Source organism: Choloepus didactylus, chromosome 22 (genome assembly GCF_015220235.1).
Source record: "Choloepus didactylus isolate mChoDid1 chromosome 22, mChoDid1.pri, whole genome shotgun sequence".
NCBI lineage: Eukaryota > Metazoa > Chordata > Mammalia > Pilosa > Megalonychidae > Choloepus > Choloepus didactylus.
The window spans coordinates 5822367-5842331 of NC_051328.1; the positions used below are offsets into that span (position 1 = coordinate 5822367).

The 19965-nt window shown below is 35.9% G+C and overlaps 1 protein-coding gene across 2 annotated transcripts in view; it reads right to left on the minus strand.

Annotated features, from left to right (window-relative positions):
- The window catches only part of BRD7 (bromodomain containing 7), a 43126-nt gene that overhangs the window by 15248 nt on the left and 7913 nt on the right, over positions 1-19965 (minus strand). For both annotated transcript variants that reach the window (XM_037816419.1, XM_037816420.1), the window contains exons 3-6: positions 15279-15408; positions 14865-14922; positions 11967-12111; positions 7361-7471 (exon numbers count right to left, since the gene is read on the minus strand). In XM_037816419.1, the coding sequence (XP_037672347.1) occupies positions 7361-7471; positions 11967-12111; positions 14865-14922; positions 15279-15408 (444 nt within the window). The remainder of the gene's footprint in view (positions 1-7360; positions 7472-11966; positions 12112-14864; positions 14923-15278; positions 15409-19965) is intronic.

The following is a 19965-nucleotide window of genomic DNA, read 5'->3' on the forward strand; positions in this document are numbered from 1 at the left end:
TAATAGAGGAAATAATCAATGAAAATTTCCCATCTCTTATGAAAGACATAAAATTACAGATCCAAGAAGCACAGCATATCACAAACAGAACAGATCTGAACAGGCCCACGCCAAGACACTGAATAATCAGATTATTAAACATCAAAGACAAAGAGAGAATCCTGAAAACAGCAAGAGAATAGCAATCCACCACATACAAAAGAAACTTGATAAAACTATGTGCAGATTTCTCAGTAGAAACCATGGAGGCAAGAAGGAAGTGGGGTGATACATTTAAGATCCTGAAAGAGAAAAACCACCAACCAAGAATCCTATATCCGGCAAAACTGTCCTTCAATTATGAGGGAGAGTTTAAAATATTCTCTGACAAACAAACAATGACAGAGTTTGTGAACAAGATACCTGCTCTAAAGGAAATACTAAAGGGAGCACTACAGACAGATAGGAAAAGACAGGAATGAGAGGTCTGGAACGCAATTTTGGGTGATGGTAGCACAGCAATGTAAGCACACTGAACAAAGATGACTGTAAGTATGGTTGAAAGAGGAAGGTTAGCAGCATGTGGGACACCAGAAGGAAAGAGGAAAGATAAAGACTGGAACCATATAACTCAGTGAAACCCAGAGGGCTCAACAATTGTGAAAAAATGTACAAATATGTTTTTTCATGAAGGAGAACAAATGAATGTCAACCTTGCAAGGTGTTAAAAATAGGTATTGGGGGGAAATACAATCAATGCAAACTAGAGACTATAATTAACAGAAACACTGTATTATGCTTCCTTTAATGTAACAAAGGCAAGATACCAAAGCTAAAAGCATATAAGGGGGGGACATAAGGGAGAGGTATGTGACTCTTGGCATTGGTGATGTCTCTTTATTCTACTTTAGTTGAATGCTATCTTTCCTTTTGTTGCTTCCTAGCTTTTTTTTTTTTCTCTTTCTTTTTTCTTTTTCTTTTGTCTCTCTACCTTCTTTGACTCTTCCTCCTTCTTTGTGGAAGAAATGAGATGTCCTTATATAGAGTGGTAATGGTGGTGAATACATAAATACATGACTATATAGGGAATCAATGATTGTTTATTTAGGATGGAATGTATGGTGTGTGAACAAAACTGTCTTAAAAAAAAATGAGCTGATGAAGAAAACTTGAGGGCACTATATTGAGTGATGCAGGGTCTCACTGATATGAACTAATTATAATATGTAAACTCATAGACATGAAATATAAGTTACCAGGATATAGAATGAGGCTAAAGAATGGGGAGCGGTTGCTTAGTATGAGGAGCTATGTTGAACTTAAATGTTTGGAAATGGACAGAGATGATGGTAGCACGTTGTGAGACTGACTTAACAGTGTTGAATGGTGCGTGAATGTGGTGAAAAGGGGGAGCTCAGAGTCATGTATTTCACCAGAAGGAAAGTTGGACGTTAAAAGATGGGAATGTATAAAACAGTGAATCTTGTGGTGTGCAATGACCGTGATTAACTGTACAAATATTAGAAATCTCTTTCATGAACCAGAACAAATGTATGACACTATACCTAGAAGTTAATAATAGAGGGGCATATAGGGAAAAAATTTACTTATTGCAAACTATATACTAGTTAGGAATATTTTAACATTCTTTCATCAACAGTAACAAATGTACTATACCAATACTATGAGTCAATAATGGAGGGGTGGTGGTTAGGGGTCTGGGAGGATTTGAGTTTCCTTTTTTTGTCTTTATTTCTTTTCTGGAGTAATGAAAATGTTCTAAAAATTGAAAAAAAAAATTAATTGTGGTGATGGATGCACAGCTGTATGATGGTACCAGGGGCAACTAATTGTACACTTTGGATCTTTGGATAATTCTATGGCATGTGAACAATTTCAATTAAAAAAAAAAAGTTAATCACTACACATTACCCCATAAAGCAACTGTTTCAAAAGCTAAAAAAGATCAGACTTTAATTAGAGATATGAGTGAAGCTTATCTGGTTAGGACTTAAGGCAAATCAGACTAAAGGGTAAAGGACGATATTGACTATGTTTTAAAACTTCAATTTCTGTGTGATACCAAAGAAGAGATTTTTTTTGGTGCAAATCTATATTTTCTATAGCACGCTATCTAATTTAACTTTATGGTCAGTTCATTCAAACACCATAATTACTGGAACAGGGAGTGAGATCTTGTTGGTTTACAGAGGTTAGTGTGATGTCCCGGTACATCCCAGAAGTATCTGGGCAGAGAATAAAATAGTATTTGCAGAGCCCCCTTGAAGGACTGGGGGAAAATGTGGAAATGTTAAACTTCCCCACCTAGGGAATTCCTGATATTCTCGAAAGCATTGGGGACTACCCTCGATCTTGGGGTGTGCCCTTATCAAATTTACTCCTGCAAAGGAGAAGCTAAGTCAACTTATAATTTTGCCTAAGAGTCACCCCCAGAGAACCTCTTTTGTTGCTGAGATGTGGCCTCTCTCTCTGAGCTAACTCTGCAGATAAAGTCATTGCCTTGCCCTCTACATGGGATATGACTCCCAGGGGTATAAATCTCCCTGGCAACATGGGACACGACTCCTGGAGATTGAGCCTGAACCCAGCATCGTGGGACTGAGAAAGCCTTCTTGAACCAAAAGGGGGAAGAGAAATGAAACAAAGTTTCCATGGCTGAGAGATTTCAAATAGTCCAGAGGTCAATCTGGAGGTTATTTGTATGCATTATATAGATATCTCTTTTTAGTTTTTAGCGTATTAGAATCGTTAGAAGGAAATATCTGAAACTGTTCAATGGTAATCCAGTAGCCTTGATTCTTGAAGATGACTGTGTAACTATATAGCTTTTACAGTGTGACTGTGTAATCATGAAAACCTGTGACTAACACTCCCTTTATCTAGTGTAAGGAAATAAAGACAATAATTAATTAATTAATTAATAAGGGGGATAAGGGGAATGGAATGTTTTGGGTGTTCTTTTTATTTTTATTCTTTTTTTGGATAATGAAAATGTTCAAAAATTGATTGTGGTGATGAATGCACAACTATATAATGACACCATGAACCACAGATTGTACACTCTGGATGACTGTATGGTATGTGAATATATCTCAGTAAAATTGCATTAAAAAAGTTAATCACTATTTTAAAAAAAAGTTTAGAGAAGAGCAAGTATGAGTTGAGACTAAGTATTCTTTGCACTTCTTAATTTAAAATATAAAATTCAACAGAACACAAAAATTTTGTATTTAACACAATGGCTTATTTTCTGAAACTTAAGGATATAAATTTAAATATTCGTAAAGCCTAGAGTATGTGAACATGTGAAGTACCCCCACACTCTGGTATCCTAGGGTGATCCATGATGATTTTGGCACTTTTCTCTCTGTGTGAAATCCACACAACTTGAGGGGAATAAAAGGTTGTTAGCATAGTTCCTTTCTCAGAGCGCATGAAGTTCCTATTAACCAAGGGCACGTGTGCTCAATTTTCCATTGCAGTGATATGCTGTGCAGTTTTCATCGTGGTCAAGGGCTTGCAGTTTCTGGACAAACGTTAAAGAAGCAGATCTGTTCCTGGTGACTACTTTGCTTTTAACTCTGAGAGCTGTCACTTGGTAAGATACGGAGGTTAGCCTCCTCAGGGCTGCACAGCAACAGGAGGGAAGACTTTTGTAGAAGAACTGGAAATGTCCAGAAGTCATTCAAGTAAGAACAATGTAGCCCAGCAACAGTAAATGACTCACCTAAGGTCAAAGAACCAGTGACTAGATTAGGCTTCTTATCTCTCAGGACAGGCTTTTTCTCACCACACAATGTTATGCTAACAGCGCACGCCTTTGGCTGAGAGATCCTCAAGAATATAAATCCTGCTATTTTTATTGGACTTTTATTTTAAAGCACTCTTAAAACTGCTAAAGTAACATACTTTATTGTAGACAAAGGTACGGGTGGAGAAGAAATTAAAACCTTGCTTTAATTTATCATCCAGAAAGGCATAGAATTAACAGGTTTATCATTCTAGTATTTTTCTAGGATTATAGTTTTAGCAAATTGGAATTATACTGAATATTTGGTAACAAGCATTCTTTTCAGTTAATAAATTACAAACATTTCCCTTCGTATCATTAAATATTCTTTTAAAACATTTTAAACAACCGTATAATATTACATTCTACGTATGAGCCGTGATTTACTTAGCAGTCTACCGTTGGACATTTCGAATTATTTTCAAGTTTCCATCACTACAAATAAAAGTTTCAGGAACATTTGTACACATATTTCTTTAGGAATCTCTGACTATCTCTTTAAAAGTAGAAACATTAGGTCAAAAAGAAATGAATATTTTTCAGGCTTTTGACACTTACTATCAAAATGCCTTCTAGAAGATTGTACCAATTAAAATTACCATTACCAGTGTTTGCGAGTTTCTCTGAATCCTTGCCAAACTGAATAGCATCATTAAAAAAACTGGCAATTTCATTCTTAAAAACATATTTTATTTTAATACATACTTAAAAAATTTCAGTAAGTTAGATTATTCCTATAAATGCTCATTGGCCATGTGTTTCCCCTGTGTATACTACTTGTGCCATGTTTCACTCATCTCTCTATCCCTAAACCTGAAACAGGGGCTGGCACATAGTAGGTACTCAATAAATGTTAGTTAAGTTAATGGGCTTAGTGACAAAGTTCTGAGTACAAAGGAAGCAGAACCTACATTGAGAACATTTTAGGACTTTTAAACACAATATGCCAAAAATTAAAATAATTCATTAGAGAAATTTTCTAAATTTAGAAACAAGTCAAGGGAAAAAATTAAGTTTAATTAATTTTATTTTGAAAGCAATGCTTTTCTCATTTTTCAAAATTAAAACTCCTCCAATTTTACAATATTAATTATCAAAGGGCTTGGTTCTTTGCTATCAGTAACAGCTAACACTTATTGTACCTATTGTACCAGGCATACATAAGGTGCACTTATTGCACCTATGTGCCAGGCATACATCTATGAAGTACTGTCATCATTCCTGTTTCACAGGCAGGAAAAAGGCTGAGAAAAGTTGCAAGGCCTAAGGTTACACAACTTCTAAATGGCATAGCAAGGACTTGAACCTCGATTAGTCTGACTCCGAAGCCACTATGCTGTATATAGTACTGGTTGTTAAATGAAGCATTCTAGTCAAGTATTTATTTAGGAGATCAAAAGAGGCATCTTACATACGTTCATTCTTTATAAAGATACACCTCTACTAACAGTTACTGTTTGGTGTAACCAAAAAAATGATGAGTGACTGGCCTAAAACCTTAACAGTGAACATTCAGGACATTATGTATTAAAAAAGACCATTTGTGGAATGGTGTGGTAGGCTCTCTCGGGAACAATGCTATTAGAAGAGTTAACTCAGAAGGTCTAAATTTAAAATGATTTAAAATCACTGTTGTAAGGATCCCTGCCATCTAGGGTGGAGAGAACAGTCAACAGGAAGCTATACACAGGATGGGTGGGTAGGGCTCCTCAACAGGAAGAGATCTGAGAAGAAGGAAGACAACAAAGAGAGAAAAGGGAAAGTGGAGTAGAAAGTTTATTTTCTTTGCTTCCAACCATCCCACCCCCAGTAAAACTCAAAAGATAGTGTAACCAGTGAAGTCTTCTGCATGTTATAGTAACTATATTATTTCAAGAAGGGAAAACACTGGTAAATCAAAGTTGATAAACTAAGTCTATTTTAGATGTGTTATCTCTGCATATTAAATTCTTTCCCCCAATACAATGTGCATATATTTTGGAATGACAAAAGACTACATTTGCTGGATGCACTTTTAGTTCAAACACAATAACAAGCATTTGCAGGACTTTAAACCCGGAATATGGCTTGGTTCTGGATTCAAAGAGTCTTTCTGCAGAGTGGGATAAACATTTTATATTCCCTTTTCCTCTGCAAATTTTGCCAAAGATGGTAACCGGCTTACATTACAGTTTCCCAAGTCTTTAGGAAAAGGTGGGAATTGATGTTGTCTAAATATTAGGAGCACAAGAATAATCACCAATCCAAATGTTTTTCATTCCCCAGTTAAGTGGACCCAAGAATCTTTCAGAGTCAAGCACAGAGATATTCAGACATCTGCACACCAAAGCATTTCTTTAAATGCAGAACTGTAATACGATGATCACTATAAAAATCACTAAACTGAAAAATCATATGCAACTACACGACTCATTTCTACTATCCTTTAACACCCTGGGTTCTCAGCTCAAACTCTCAATTCTCCATTCCTTTCTCTTTCTGTGTTTTGTGACGACTCACTTCCTTGCAAAATTCTTTTGCTATCTTGCTGTCCTTTTTCATAATCTCTTCCCTAGTCTAGCTCTTACCGAGATTCAGAACATTAATGCTGGAAATTATCTTGGAGACCACAGATTAAACCCTTCTTTACATATGAGAACAATGAGGTTTATGTTCAAGGCCCACAAGTCAGTGGAAGAGAGCTAAAATGAGAACTCAGTCTTCTGACTTTCTGCTGTGGAGCCAGAATTAGCCTCAATTAGTTTTCCTACATGTAGAACCATAGTAATGTGGTTTATCCTACTCAGGGCTTTGAGAAAATACATCAAAAGATGTCTTACCTTGTGAGGTCCCCCTCTCTCCCAATAGATCCATGGTGATCACCTTAGTTTACCTATCAAGGTCTTTCTCACCTGTCACACTGGGAGGACACTCATGATACCATGGCACTATCTATACATCGCTTTTGTTTGGCCTAAGTCTTATTCAAGCTCTCTCATACAAATGATGATGCTGCATCTGGGCCTCTGCACATGTTTCTCCCATCTCAAATGCCTCACTACACATTTCTTGTCCTTCAAGGAAATTTTTCTCATGTGGACAGATTCCTTGAGACAGTCCCACGTTATTTCTCATTTGTAAATTTTGTCTTTCCACTAAAAGAAGTTCCCATATTTCACCCAAAAGGAACAGAACAGAACATTAGATTCCGTCAGCACAAGGGAAATAGAGAGCTTCCATCCTAAAAGGTCAGTCTCATAACTCATCCAATCATTTTTATCCTGGAATTCAGATTGTTTCTCCCACACCAAAATTTTGCTGCCCACAGCAAAAATAAATCTATGTGGTGACTACCAATTCAAGAGCCTCTAAAGAAATAGTCAATTTTTATTTGCACCAATTCCAAATGAGAATCTTCCCGCCTTAATTTTCTTCTCTTTATTAATTTTTTTTTTCTTTTAGTATCTAACTTTAATATGATCTGCTAACAAAATAAAATCAGTACTGTATTGGATCTGTAACACTACAACCAAAATACACAGGGATATAGATTTTTAAATAATTATTGTTTATGACAAAGAGTTCTTTTACCTGGCTAAGAATTTTCATCCCTGAGTGCAACAGCTTCTTTGCAGCTTTATAATAAATGGTCTCTGGTTTGTTGTAGATCATGGCATTAGTACACATTAGTTTGAAGTTATCCTGCAGAGAGAATATTCAGGGGGAAAATGCATTAAAACAAAACAAAGTACTCTCCCCATCCCCATTTTAAAACATACAGGTCCTCTCAAAACAAAACAAAACCATTTTCTTTCACTGTTCACTAAGAAACACGAACAGAAATTTATGTTTTTGGATTCAGCACCAAAAAAATCCTCTTACTTTAAATATGCAACAAACTTCTTTACCAAATTCTTAAACTTTAAATTCCAGAGTGAAATTTTTAAAAGTTTCTTCATGATAAACTCTTGCACACAAAGGAATTAGAAGAAAATCTTCAATCTTATACTTAATAAAATAGTCTTAGCTGAGTAGTTCATGTAATTAATAAAAAGTTACTCAGTTTTAAAACAAATATCTTACTGATTTTTGATAAGGCCCCCAAATCCACAAAACTGGGACAGGACGGTTTCTTCAACAAATGGGGCTAGGAGAACTGGATATCCATATCCAAAAGAATCACAGAGGACGCCTACCTCACACCCTATACAAAAATTAACTCAACGTGGATCAAAGACTTCGATATAAGAGAGTACCATAAAAGTCCTAGAAGACAATATACGGAAACATCTTCAAGACCTAGTATTAGGAGGTAGTTTCTTAGACCTTATGCCCAAAGCACAAGCAATGAAAGAAAAAATAGATAAATGGGAACTCCTCAAAATCAAAAGCTTCTGTGCCTCAAAAGACTTTGTCAAAAAGGTGAAGAGGCAGCCAACTCAACGAGAGAAAATATTTGGAAACCATGTATCTGATAAGAGACTGATATCCTGCATATATAAAGAAATCCTACAACTCAATGACAATATTACAAACAGCCCAATTATAAAATGGGCAAAAGATATGAAAAGACATTTCTCTGAAGAGGAAATATAAATGGCTAAAAAAAAAAATATGAAAAAATGTTCACCTTCACTAGCTGTAAGGGAAATCCAAATCAAGACCACAGTGAGGAATCATCTCATACCAATAAGAATGGCTGCCATTAAACAAACAGGAAACTACAAATGCTGGAGAAGATGTAGAGAAACTGGAACTCATATTCATTGCTGGTGGGGCTGTATAATGGTTCAGCCACTGTGGAAGACAGTTTGGTGGTTCCTCAGAAAACCAGATATCAAGTTACCCTATGATCTAGCAATTTCACTTCTCGGTATATACCCAGAAGATCTGAAAGCAGTGACACAAACAGATATTTGTACACTGATGTTCACAGTGGTACTGTTCACAATTGCCAAGAGATGGAAACAATCCAAATGTCCTTCAACAGATGAGTGGATAAACAAAATGTGGTATATACTATAGAATATTATGCAGCAGTAATAAGCAATGAGGTTGTGAAACATGATAATGTGGATGAACCTTGAAGACAATGCTGAGTGAAATAACCCAGACACAAAAGGAGAGATACAGTATGTTACCACCCGTGAGCTCCGTGAAAAATGTAACATAAGTGTCTTATAATGTAGAATATAGGGTACCTAGAGTTAGAAGCTAGTGAAGGGGGAATGATAATCTAATATGTACTGTTATAATAATGAGGGTAAACTAAATGGTATGGAAATGGTCAGGTGTGACTACAGTTTGTTAATGGGATTATGAGGATTGGTGGTGCACTGAAGGCGAACATGCTCATAAATGGTTGTTTAAAGGCATGTAACCCACAGAGTAGCACCACAAACCTAAATAAGTGTTAGCATGATACACTTATAAGGTATGACACTGGTGCAGAGAGTTAACAACAGAGTGGTATATGGAAAAACTACCCATTACATATTATAGACTATATTTAATAGGAATATCTTACCAACATTACACCAATACTAGGGATGAATAATCAGCAGCTGATAAGAGCTCTGGGATGTTCCATGTTTTGATAATTGTTTGAAGTTGAAGAATGATGATGATTGTACAACTAAGTGAAGAAAATGTAAGAAACTGTTTATCTTGGGATAGAATATACATTAAGTGAAATTAGGAACCCACTACTTAATAAATCAGGTCGTTGACTTGAGCCTTGCTCTTGTAAAACTTAGGGCTGTTAAGTGGCAGGATGAGCCTTCCTATAATTATGCCTAAGAGGCACCTCCAAGGAATGTCTTTTGTTGCTCAGCTGTGGTCTTTCTCTCTCTAAGACCAACTCGGCAAATAAATTCATTAACCTCCCCCCTCCCCCTCTCAGGGAAATGAATCTCCCTGGTGATGTGGGACAGGATTTCCAGGAATGAGCCTGGCCCTAGCAGCAAGGGAATGAAAATGCCTACTTGACCAAAAGGGGAAAAAAAGAAAGTAATAAGCTGAGGTCACAGTGGCTGAGAGGTTCCAAACAGAGTCAAGAGGCTATTCTGGAGGTTTCTCTTATGCAAACTCCAGCTAGACGTCTCAAATGGCCACAGCATGCCATGCTCTTACCAAAAGTAGTCCCCAAATACCTAGGTCCCTACCTGAGATTCTATAAAAGATGCACTCACTAAGTTTTATCTCTCAGAAACTTAAATCCATCAGAGTGTTCCTATGCCAGGCAAGTACTAAAACCAAGAGGCAACGGCCTCTTTAAGAGCAACAATCAGATGCAGCCTCCTTCCCCCTCCTTTCAATATGAACAAGTTAGGGTGCTCACTGCCTAGACACCCCCGAAGATGGAGAAAGAGATTAAGTGAGAGAAAGGAGTAGCAACAAACAAGATAAGACTTAACAAAGGTCTACGAATACTGAAACTTCATATAAACATATATACATTTTTTAGATGCTGGGGTGTTGGAATAGCTGGAAGGAGGTAAATGATATGGTGGAACTGTAACCTATAGCGGTCTTTGAAACTGCTCTATCGCTACTAGTTGAATTGTCATTTGAAAGTTCACCTTTCTGTATATAACCTATATTTCATAATGAGGAAAGAACTGAAACTGTGGAACTATAACCCGTAACAATTTTTGAAATTACCTATATAACTGCTTGTTGAGTTGTACATCAAAAGTCAATACCTTTCTGTGTGTATGTTATACTTTACAATAACGGAAATAGCTGAAGTTGTGGAGTTGTGATCCATGACGTTCTTTGAAATTTGCTATTTGTTAAATTGCACTTTGAAAGTTATCACTTTTATGTATATATGTTAACATTCATAATAAAAAAATGCATTAAAAAAAAAAACAACCCCAAATTAAAAATACACGTTCACTTCAATTATAAAACTTTAATGCCCTCTGTTCAAATAGGGGACACATTTCTACTCTCCACTCACTGTACAGAGAAAGATCAGAGGAAAATCATTCACACACACACAAAAAAAACCGTGAAACTTTTTTTCATTAAGCAACAATAAGGTCAGAAATACACTGAAACAAACATCTCTAACCCAATTTTCATCTGGATGAACAGCTGGGAAAAGTTTCTATTTTTCTGAATACGAGAGAATGGTTAATTCAATTCAGGTTTTCAGAGTAAGGAGAATATTATCTACAGACTCAAATTGATACCGAAGATAGAGTTATATACCGGCATTCTTCATAAATCTCAGCTGTTCCACATACAGGTGAATGAAAAAAAGAGACAAAGTAATGTTTAAATCTGTCTTACTTTTCCATCTGTGACTGACTAGGTTCTAACCCTTATGTCCAGTGTGCTCTAAGTTCATGTGGAAAAAACAGGTATCTAAACCAGTTTAAGTATGTGGTGGTTTGGTACAAACCAAGTTTAAAAAAACATGGTTCCTTTTATTTGGAAGACTGACAAGAAGAGAAGTAGACCCCTGAAATCAACATTATACCATGACTACTTAAAGATGGAAAAAACTGCAACTGTAACATTAGGCATATACTTTATCCTTGTGGCTTATATGCCGTTTACTTCTAAGTTTTTTTCCCTTCTTCCTAAAGCTGAAGAAAATCTGCTCAACAATGATACCCTAAGTTAACTCAGGGAGCAACTGACCTTCATCAAACTAGAAAATGTAATTAATCTGCTGCTTGGTATTTTTGCAGAAGCCAATTTGTTCTCTAATTTAGAAGATATTCATACTTTATAGGTCTAGAAATAAAAAAAGAAACTAAAAGTCCATTAAAATTCAATTCTACTGGTAGTTATCTGAAGTTAAAAATCTAACATCTTTTCATTTAAAAGGTTGTTAAATTTTATTTTAGAACATATGTGAAACTCGAAATTTCACTAAAAACAAAAATATTAATAAAAGATGGCAGATAGATTATTTCATCTGAGTTCATGAAAAGTTTTCTAAGATTGAAAAATACCAAGATTTTGGATATTAAAATAAACTTAATTCTTTGCAAAATAAAAGGTCAGTGAGAAATATCCTGAATACCAGACATGGAGATTTCTACCAAGCCTTTATGTATCCAAGAGTTTGACTCTCAATCCAAGAGCTCTAAGAGTTTGACTCTCAATTGAACAAAGATGTTTTATTTTGCATCATAGCTCAGTCAATTTCTCCAATCAAAATATAAGTAATTATAATTACCTTTAGTTCTTCTATGGACTGGTAGTCATTGTTCCTGATCTTTTCTTTCATGGTACTAAAATCCATTGGGTGTTTAATGATCATGGAGTAGCCAGGAGCAATAAAATCAGTCACAGGAAATGAAAAGAAAGCACTTGGGTCTTTTCTGTGAAGGCAGAAAAAAGGCAAGGCTATATTTTATTTCTACTACAAACAAATCTACTAAAAACAGAAGTCAGAGGAAAATCCTTCAGATGTGGAAAGAATTTCTAGTATGCGAACATGTTTTTCATTGAAAGTTGAAGGCAAGATTTTTAAAGACTAAAAACTATTCAATAACAAGCTTCAGAAGTTTTATACATGGGCTAAACCCTCAAGACAGAGAAGTTTCTTTTACATATAGCCTAATTAATTAGTAGCAACTCCTACAAAAGAAAAAATAAGGCAAAATAAATAATGTAGATTAACATCTTGTCCTTTGGGAGATTAGTACTGTTTATTTTTATCAATTGTGAAGGGAAAAGCAGAAAGAATAGCAAAAATGCACATCTGTAATCTTCCATATTGGTTTCCAACTATTAGGCTGTAGACTCCTGGTGGGCCACAGAACTGTTACAACCATGTGAATATGCGTATTTTCTCAATCAATGGATATAACATCTACCATGTGTGTTTGTGTTGCTCAAAAAACTGACAACAGAAAAGGTCTTCATAATATCTCCAAATTTGAGAATCAGTGTTTTTTTTATCATAGGTTCTCAACTCTGGCTGTACGTTAGAACCATCAGAGGGGCTTTAAAAAGAAATTCCAATGCAGCGGAGGTAGCGGGGTGCAAAGGTTCACCCCAGACCCATTAAATTAGAATCTCAGGCAGAGGGGCCAGAGGTCCAGGCACTGATAGTTCCTTTTTTGGGGGGTGGGGGGTGGGGTGGTGTCAGTAGAGCAGACTCTTCATTGTTGTGATTGGAATTCCTGGGATGTATCATAAAGCAGGCATTTTTGAACAAGAATACTCAGAGTTGATCCAGTCTGAACATACCTCTCCCCCTCCTACCACCTATATAGGTAAAAATGGGCAGAAATATAAAATACAGTATATGCTTTCAACCAAAGGGCCAAATTTTGAGGTGTGGTGATTTTTGGAAATCTCCTTTCGAGTCCCAAGGGTCTCAGAGAGCTGACAGTGTTTAGTGGCCTACAGTTCTAGTGTATCATCCTTGGAAGACTGATATTTTCTTCCCGTTACATTGTGAGAATCCAGAGACGGCACCTCCTGACCTGTGTGTTGCCTAGGAGTGTGCCAAGGCATTAACGCAGAGGATGTGAGCACTGGGCTTGGAGGGAATCATAAACAGTAGCAGCAGGGCTGGAGCCCTGAGTGCATAGTTTTGAAGTTATTCTTCCAGATTGTGCTTTCATTTCAGTTCATTATTCTTCTCCATGTGCTGCCTCATCTCTGAGCATCTGAGGGTCCTCTCTTAGCATCTCAGGGGCTTTTCTCCCTCTGTGAGCTCTCTCTCTGGGTATTTCTCTCTGAGCTCTCTGGCTTTTTTCTACTCATCGTTCTTAAAAGCTGCCTAGGCGATTCGAATACACAGCGAGGGTTGGGAACCACTGTCTACGATTAGGTCATTAGACTGATTTTTCCACTGGCAATCTGGCACACCTAAGTTTTCTTACACCAGATGATAACAACACTAAAAACAGTCTAAAAAGTAATAATACCAGAAGGAGCTTTTGAAATGTATTTACTAAGTGCCAGGCACTTGATGCATTTTTAATCTAATCCTCACGAAAGTCATATAAATTGGTGGTATCCTCACAGATAAGGACACTGAGGCTTAAAGGTTAAATCATTCGTTCTAGGTCATAACGCTAATAAGGGATAGAGCTGGAATCTGAAGCAGATCTTTCTGAATCTACCTTTGTTCTTCCCAGCAAGATGCTTAGGCAGAAAGACTATAAAATAATGAGAACGAGCAGTAACACTCAGCCTGGCCTGGAACTTGTACAAACAAACATGCGCTGTCCAAAACAGGGAGCCAAAAAACATTACAATCATACCTCCTAACAGGCATGCGATGCCCAATTTTCACTCATTTACTCCCCTGGGACAAGTAATAAATGACTTATTCAATCTGAGTTCATGAAAAGTTTTCTCAACTATTCTAACACCAAAAAGGAGAGAGGCTGGTAACTTCTGATCTTAACTGCAAAGTTAAATAGGCTTTATCTTGAAAAAAATATTTATGATTAACTCCGGGGATGTATAACACAGTGAGAATAAAGCCCACTCACTATTAGAATGCGTGACCTACAACCATGAATCCTCCACAAATATACCAGAAATGTCTTTGAATTGAAAATTCAAATTCTGAGTAAGGAGAGGCATAAAAATATTTTAATAAAAAGTGAGTTATTCTTTTCTCTTTTAAGAACTTTTACTTAAATCTGGTGTAATCTAGACATTGAGGTTTTCTGAATAAATTTATGCAGGGTCACAATTCTATTTATGGCATTTCTTCTCCCAGATTTAGTAACTGCCAAATACTCACAGCATGACAAGTACTAAACAGAAACTACTTCCAAATATTAGCACAAGTGAAAATATCTGAATCGTTTATCCATGGCTTAAAGCTTTAACATCAGATATTTACTTTAGATCAAACAGAAATTTGTCATTAAGAGTATTTATGAAACAGCCTTCAAGTTGCCAATTAAAACAAATCAAATGAGAACACCTAAAAGTCAGCCTTCTACTGCCAGGCAAAATATTTATCACCTACTTTAAAATCAAGTACATTTGGATTTAGGCAGCAAAATGTGGCTTTAAATAATCAGAAAAAGAGAGGTGGTTTGGATCCTACACTTTTACCATCATAACTTCCATGTTACGAAAATGCTGGAAAAACATTTACCTTTGCAATTGTCTCATCAGTTGATTCAAAGCTTCTTGAAGGGGTGTCTGCTCTACTTCTAAAGCAAACAAGGATGGAAAAGGGTGTTTTTAAAAGGAGGGTTCTAGAGAGTATAATGTTTAGTTTATTTTCTTTCTCTTTATCTCATATTCATTATTAAAAATCTCACAGAAATGCCAGTTATTTTACAGATACATTGAAGTTAGAGAATATCAATTCAAAAGTATAGCTAATTTAAAGCTCTTTCTTATGCAGTGAGATAGAAATAAGAAAATTTTTTTCTTTTTTTTTAATCTCAATTCAAAACTTCTAAACTTGAACTTAGAAGCTAAAAACCCAGTCACTTTCCCTGGCTACAACACTTAAGACAATTTTAGCCTCCTCACTGAGGACAGTTAATTCAGTGATTCCAACCTTCTTGCTTGGCTAAAGAGCTTGTGAGGGGCTTCTCAGGAGGCAAGTCTAATCTTATAGGGGTCTGACACTGGAGGTCTTTTTCTCCATCATCCTCCATACGGTCTCGATCTCGCTTCTTTTTATCCTCCTAAGAGGAATAAACAGAGATAATTTAAAAATCTTTCAAAATCAATACCTTTAAATACATGAATCATTTTAATTTCAGAGGAAAAAATACACTATTCTTTTAGAAAACAGATTCTTAACAATGAAATCTTAAACGTATTTTGCTGTCATCTACTGGAAAAGGAGAGAACAACATGTTCAAAAAAGGAAAAAAAAAGTGTTCCTCTATACCAGCAATAACCAATTAGAAAAATAATACTATTCTTAAGCGCAATATAAAGTACCTAGGAATAAATCTAAACAGAAAAATCTCAAGACCTTTATGGAAAAAAATTATAAAACATTCTTGAGGGTCATGGTAGAAGATGTGACTAAAGGAGCAGCGTACCATGTTCATGAATTGAAAGACTGTCAAGTCTCTTCAAATTGATCTATAAATTCAATGTAATGCCAATCAAAATTGTAACAGGATTTTTCATGAAATTCGACAAGCTCATTGTATAATTTATCTTGAACAGTGAATGGCCAAGAAGAGTAAAAACAGTTTTAAAAATAGTCACAATAGACTAATTTGCCTTCCCAGATATTAGATATTTATATAAAGTGATAATCATTAAGACAATGTGGGTCTGACACAGGAGATAAACTGACCAAAAGGACAGACTAAAGAGCCCAGAAACAGTCCCCAGCACACAGAAAAACTCTGATGTCATGGAGGTCGCTTTATAAATCCATGACAAAAGGATGGTGCTAGGACAACTGGTTTATCTACATGGAAAAATAAAATAAAAATTAGATCCCTACCTTATACAAAACACAAAAATAAATTCCAGATGGATTAAAGACTTAAATGCACAAAGCAAAGCTTTAAAACTTCAGACAAAAGTAGAGAAAATTTATGACCCAAGAGTACAGATTTTCTTAAATAAGGCACAAAAATGATAAATCAAAAAGGAAAAGCTTGATAAATTTAACATTAAAATTATAAACTTTGGTAACTCAAAAAAAAAAGAAAAAAAGAAAAGAAAAAAAAACCAACCATAAGCAAAGCTAAAAGACAAGTTACAGATAAGAGAGTACCTGAAACACGAATAACTCATAAAGTATTAGCAAAGATTACATAAAGAGCATCTATAATCCATGCCAAAAGATAACTCACCAGAAAACGGGTAATTTGCAGAAGAAATTTGAAATACCAAGAAATATGAAAATTTACTCAAGCTTCCTAGAACTTTGGGAATTATAAATTTAAACACTAGAAGTCAATTCACATCTCTCTGGCAAAAATTAAAATGCCTGAAAATGTCAAGTTTTGATAAAAAGATAGAAAATGGAACTCTCATTCCTTGCAGATGGGTGAGTAAACAGGCACAACCATTGGGGGAGCAATTAGCAATATCTAGTAAAGCTGAAGATGGCTTTTTCCTACTTCTCAGTTATTCTACTCCTGAGTGTATACCTTAGAGAAACTTCCTTTCACACAGTATACATGGACACATGTACAAGAATACTTTTTGCAGCACTGTTTTAAAGAGTAAAAAAGAGGAACAACCTAATCCTGACTAAAAGGAAAATGGATTAATAGATTATGGTACATTTGTATGGAAGGTAAAATTTATGAGCTAAAATTATACTGCATCAGCAAGGATAGTATACAGAAACAATGTCTAGAGAAAAAGTTGCAGAATGAAGTGTCTGTTACAAGATCAGCTATGTGAAGTTTGAAAATCTGCAAATGTATACTGTTTACAGGTGTATGCAGAAGTGGTCAAATTATAAAAATAAGTATGTGACGAATGCACAACTATATAATGGTACCGTGAACAACTGAATGTATGCTTTGTATGACTGCATGGTATGTGAATATATCGCAATAAAAATGAATTTAAAAAAAGCTATTTAGAAATACGCACCAAAAGGATTTAAAATATCTGAAGTTATACCTACTAATTTCACTTCTGGGAATTATCCCTAAGAAAACAATTATAACTCCAAATATAGAAAAAGTTTTCAAGGTTTTTGCTTTAAAATGTTTAGACATTAAGTTGCAAATAACATGTGAGAATGCTTGCTATAGCGCTAGCTAAAAAAATATGTATACACGATATACACAACTTATTATGCCAACTATATAAAATCTGTGCAATTAAAGAGACTAAAGAGAAATACAACAACAACAAAAAACAATTATGCATGTGATACACACCAAATTCATAATAGTGGTTCTCCCTAGGGAAAGAAAGAAGAATGGGATCCTGGAAGGGAAAATAGGAGGCTTCATCTCTATTTGTATACCTGTATCTTTAAAAATAAAATAAAAACAAATAAGCAAAAGGGAAAATGGTGAGATCTGTTAAAGCTAGATGGTTGGTATCCAAGTGGTAGTTTTATTATTCTCTCTATATTGAATTTTTAAAAATTCAATATATTAAACATGCAGTAAAATCAGCCAAAAACGTCTATTTTATTGTACATTTTATGCTCTTGAGAACCAAACTGAGTTTTAAGATTCTCTGTAAGATCAATTCTCTATAAGATAACAATTATCCTCTTGGCCTATATCCTACTTTCTTGTTTTAGAATTTAGAGCAGTGGTTCTCAAAGTGTGGTCTATAAACCAGAATCATCTGGGAATTTGTTAGAAATGCAAATTCTCGGATCCATTAATGATTCTTAAGCTTTAGATTGTATCAGAATCACTTGTTAAACCACAGAGGGCTGTACCCCACCCTCAGCATGTCTGGATCCAGGTTTGTGGTGGAGCTTGAGAATCTGCATTTTAAACAAGTTTCCAGGTCACGATGGAGCTGCTGCTTTGGGGATTACTTTGAGGATCACCGATACAGAGCTTCACGTTCTTTATTCTCAGGGTCCAAAGCACCTAAGACGAACACATGACTGGTTTTAAAGCTAGAGAGAACAATGCTATAAACTGTGCTCAGGTGTGCAGTGGATCCCAGTTACCATTCATGTAAGCTGGTTTGTGTCTGCTTTTTACAACCTCAAGACATAGTCTGTAGCAGTTCTAGACTTTAGAGAGTTTTGAATTCTTGGCCCAGAAAAACTGGCATGGATCTTGGCACAGGCTGGCAGGTTTAGAACATCTGTTCTATGGAAAAAGACCCCCACAGACACAGATCGCTTGCTATTAAATGAGAAACAGGTGCTGCAAAGGAGAGGCTAGGCCTTCCTATGATTGTGCCTAAGAGCCTCCTTCCAAATGCCTCTTTGTTGCTCAGATGTGGCCCTCTCTCTCTAACTAAGCCAACTTGGCAGGTGAAATCACTGTCCTCCCCTCTACGTGGGATCTGACACCCAGGGAAGTGAATCCCCCTGGCAACGTGGAGTGTGACTCCCAGAGAGGAATCTAGACCCAGCATCGTGGGATGGAGAACATCTTCTTGACCAAAAGGGGGATGTGAAAGGAAATGAAATAAGCTCTTCAGTGGCAGAGAAATTCCAAAAGGAGCTGAGAGGTCACTCTGGCGGGCAGTCTTAAGCACAAAATCGATAACCCTTTTTAGGTTCTAATGAATTGGAATAGCTAGCAGTAAATACCTCAAACTATCAAACTACAATCCAGAACCCAGGAATCTTGAAGACGATTGTATAAAAATGTTGCTTATGAAAGGTAACAATGTGATTGGGAACACCATATGGTCCACACTCTCCTTTGTCTCGTTTATGGATGGAGGAGTAGAAAAACGGGGGAAGAAAAAAGAGGAAAAAAAAAAAAAAAAAAGACTCCTAGTGTTCTTTTTTACTTTAATTGTTCTTTTTCACTTTAATTTTTATTCTTATTATTTTTGTGTGTTTGGTGATGAATGCACAACTATATAATGTTACTGTAAACAACTGAATGTACGCTTTGTTTTGTATGACTGTATGGTATGTGAATATATCTCAATAAATATGAATTAAAAAAAAAAATGAGAAACAGGAAGAGAAGACAACTTGAAAGGCAATAAGTACTTCTCCCAGATGTAAAGAACTTGGGCCCTGATGCCAAAACCAGGAGTCTAGAGCAAGGGTTGGCAAACTCTTTTTGTAAGCATCAGAGAGTAAATGTTTTAGGTTTTGTGACTTGCAAAGTCTGTCACGACTACTAAACTTGGCTATTGTAGCATGAAAGCAGCCATAAGTAAATGAATGGGTGTGGCTATGTTCCAAGAAAACTTTATTTACAAAAACAGGTGGTGCTGGCCGGTTTGCTGACCCTTGATCTAGAGGCTTGAGTTCTAGCTCCAGCTTCATCCTTAACAATCCTTAACAATCTGTGTCCTTACGGAAACTCATTCACTCTCACCAGGCCTTATAATGACTTGATCTTATACGGTCACTGAGATGGTCAAATAAGGTCATGAAATAGAAAAGTTGAAAAAGTATCAAATGAGGTATAATATCTTTGAATAACCCCTACCTTGTAACTTAACCTAGTTAGTTTGGGCTACACAAACTACTTTATTATTCAGTGTTGTAAAAGAACAAAGACTTCTGGTCCAGGAAGTCCAAAAGAGAAAGAGAATCTAAAAACATACTTGGAAACTACCTTAAACTGAATGGAGATATTGTAACATGT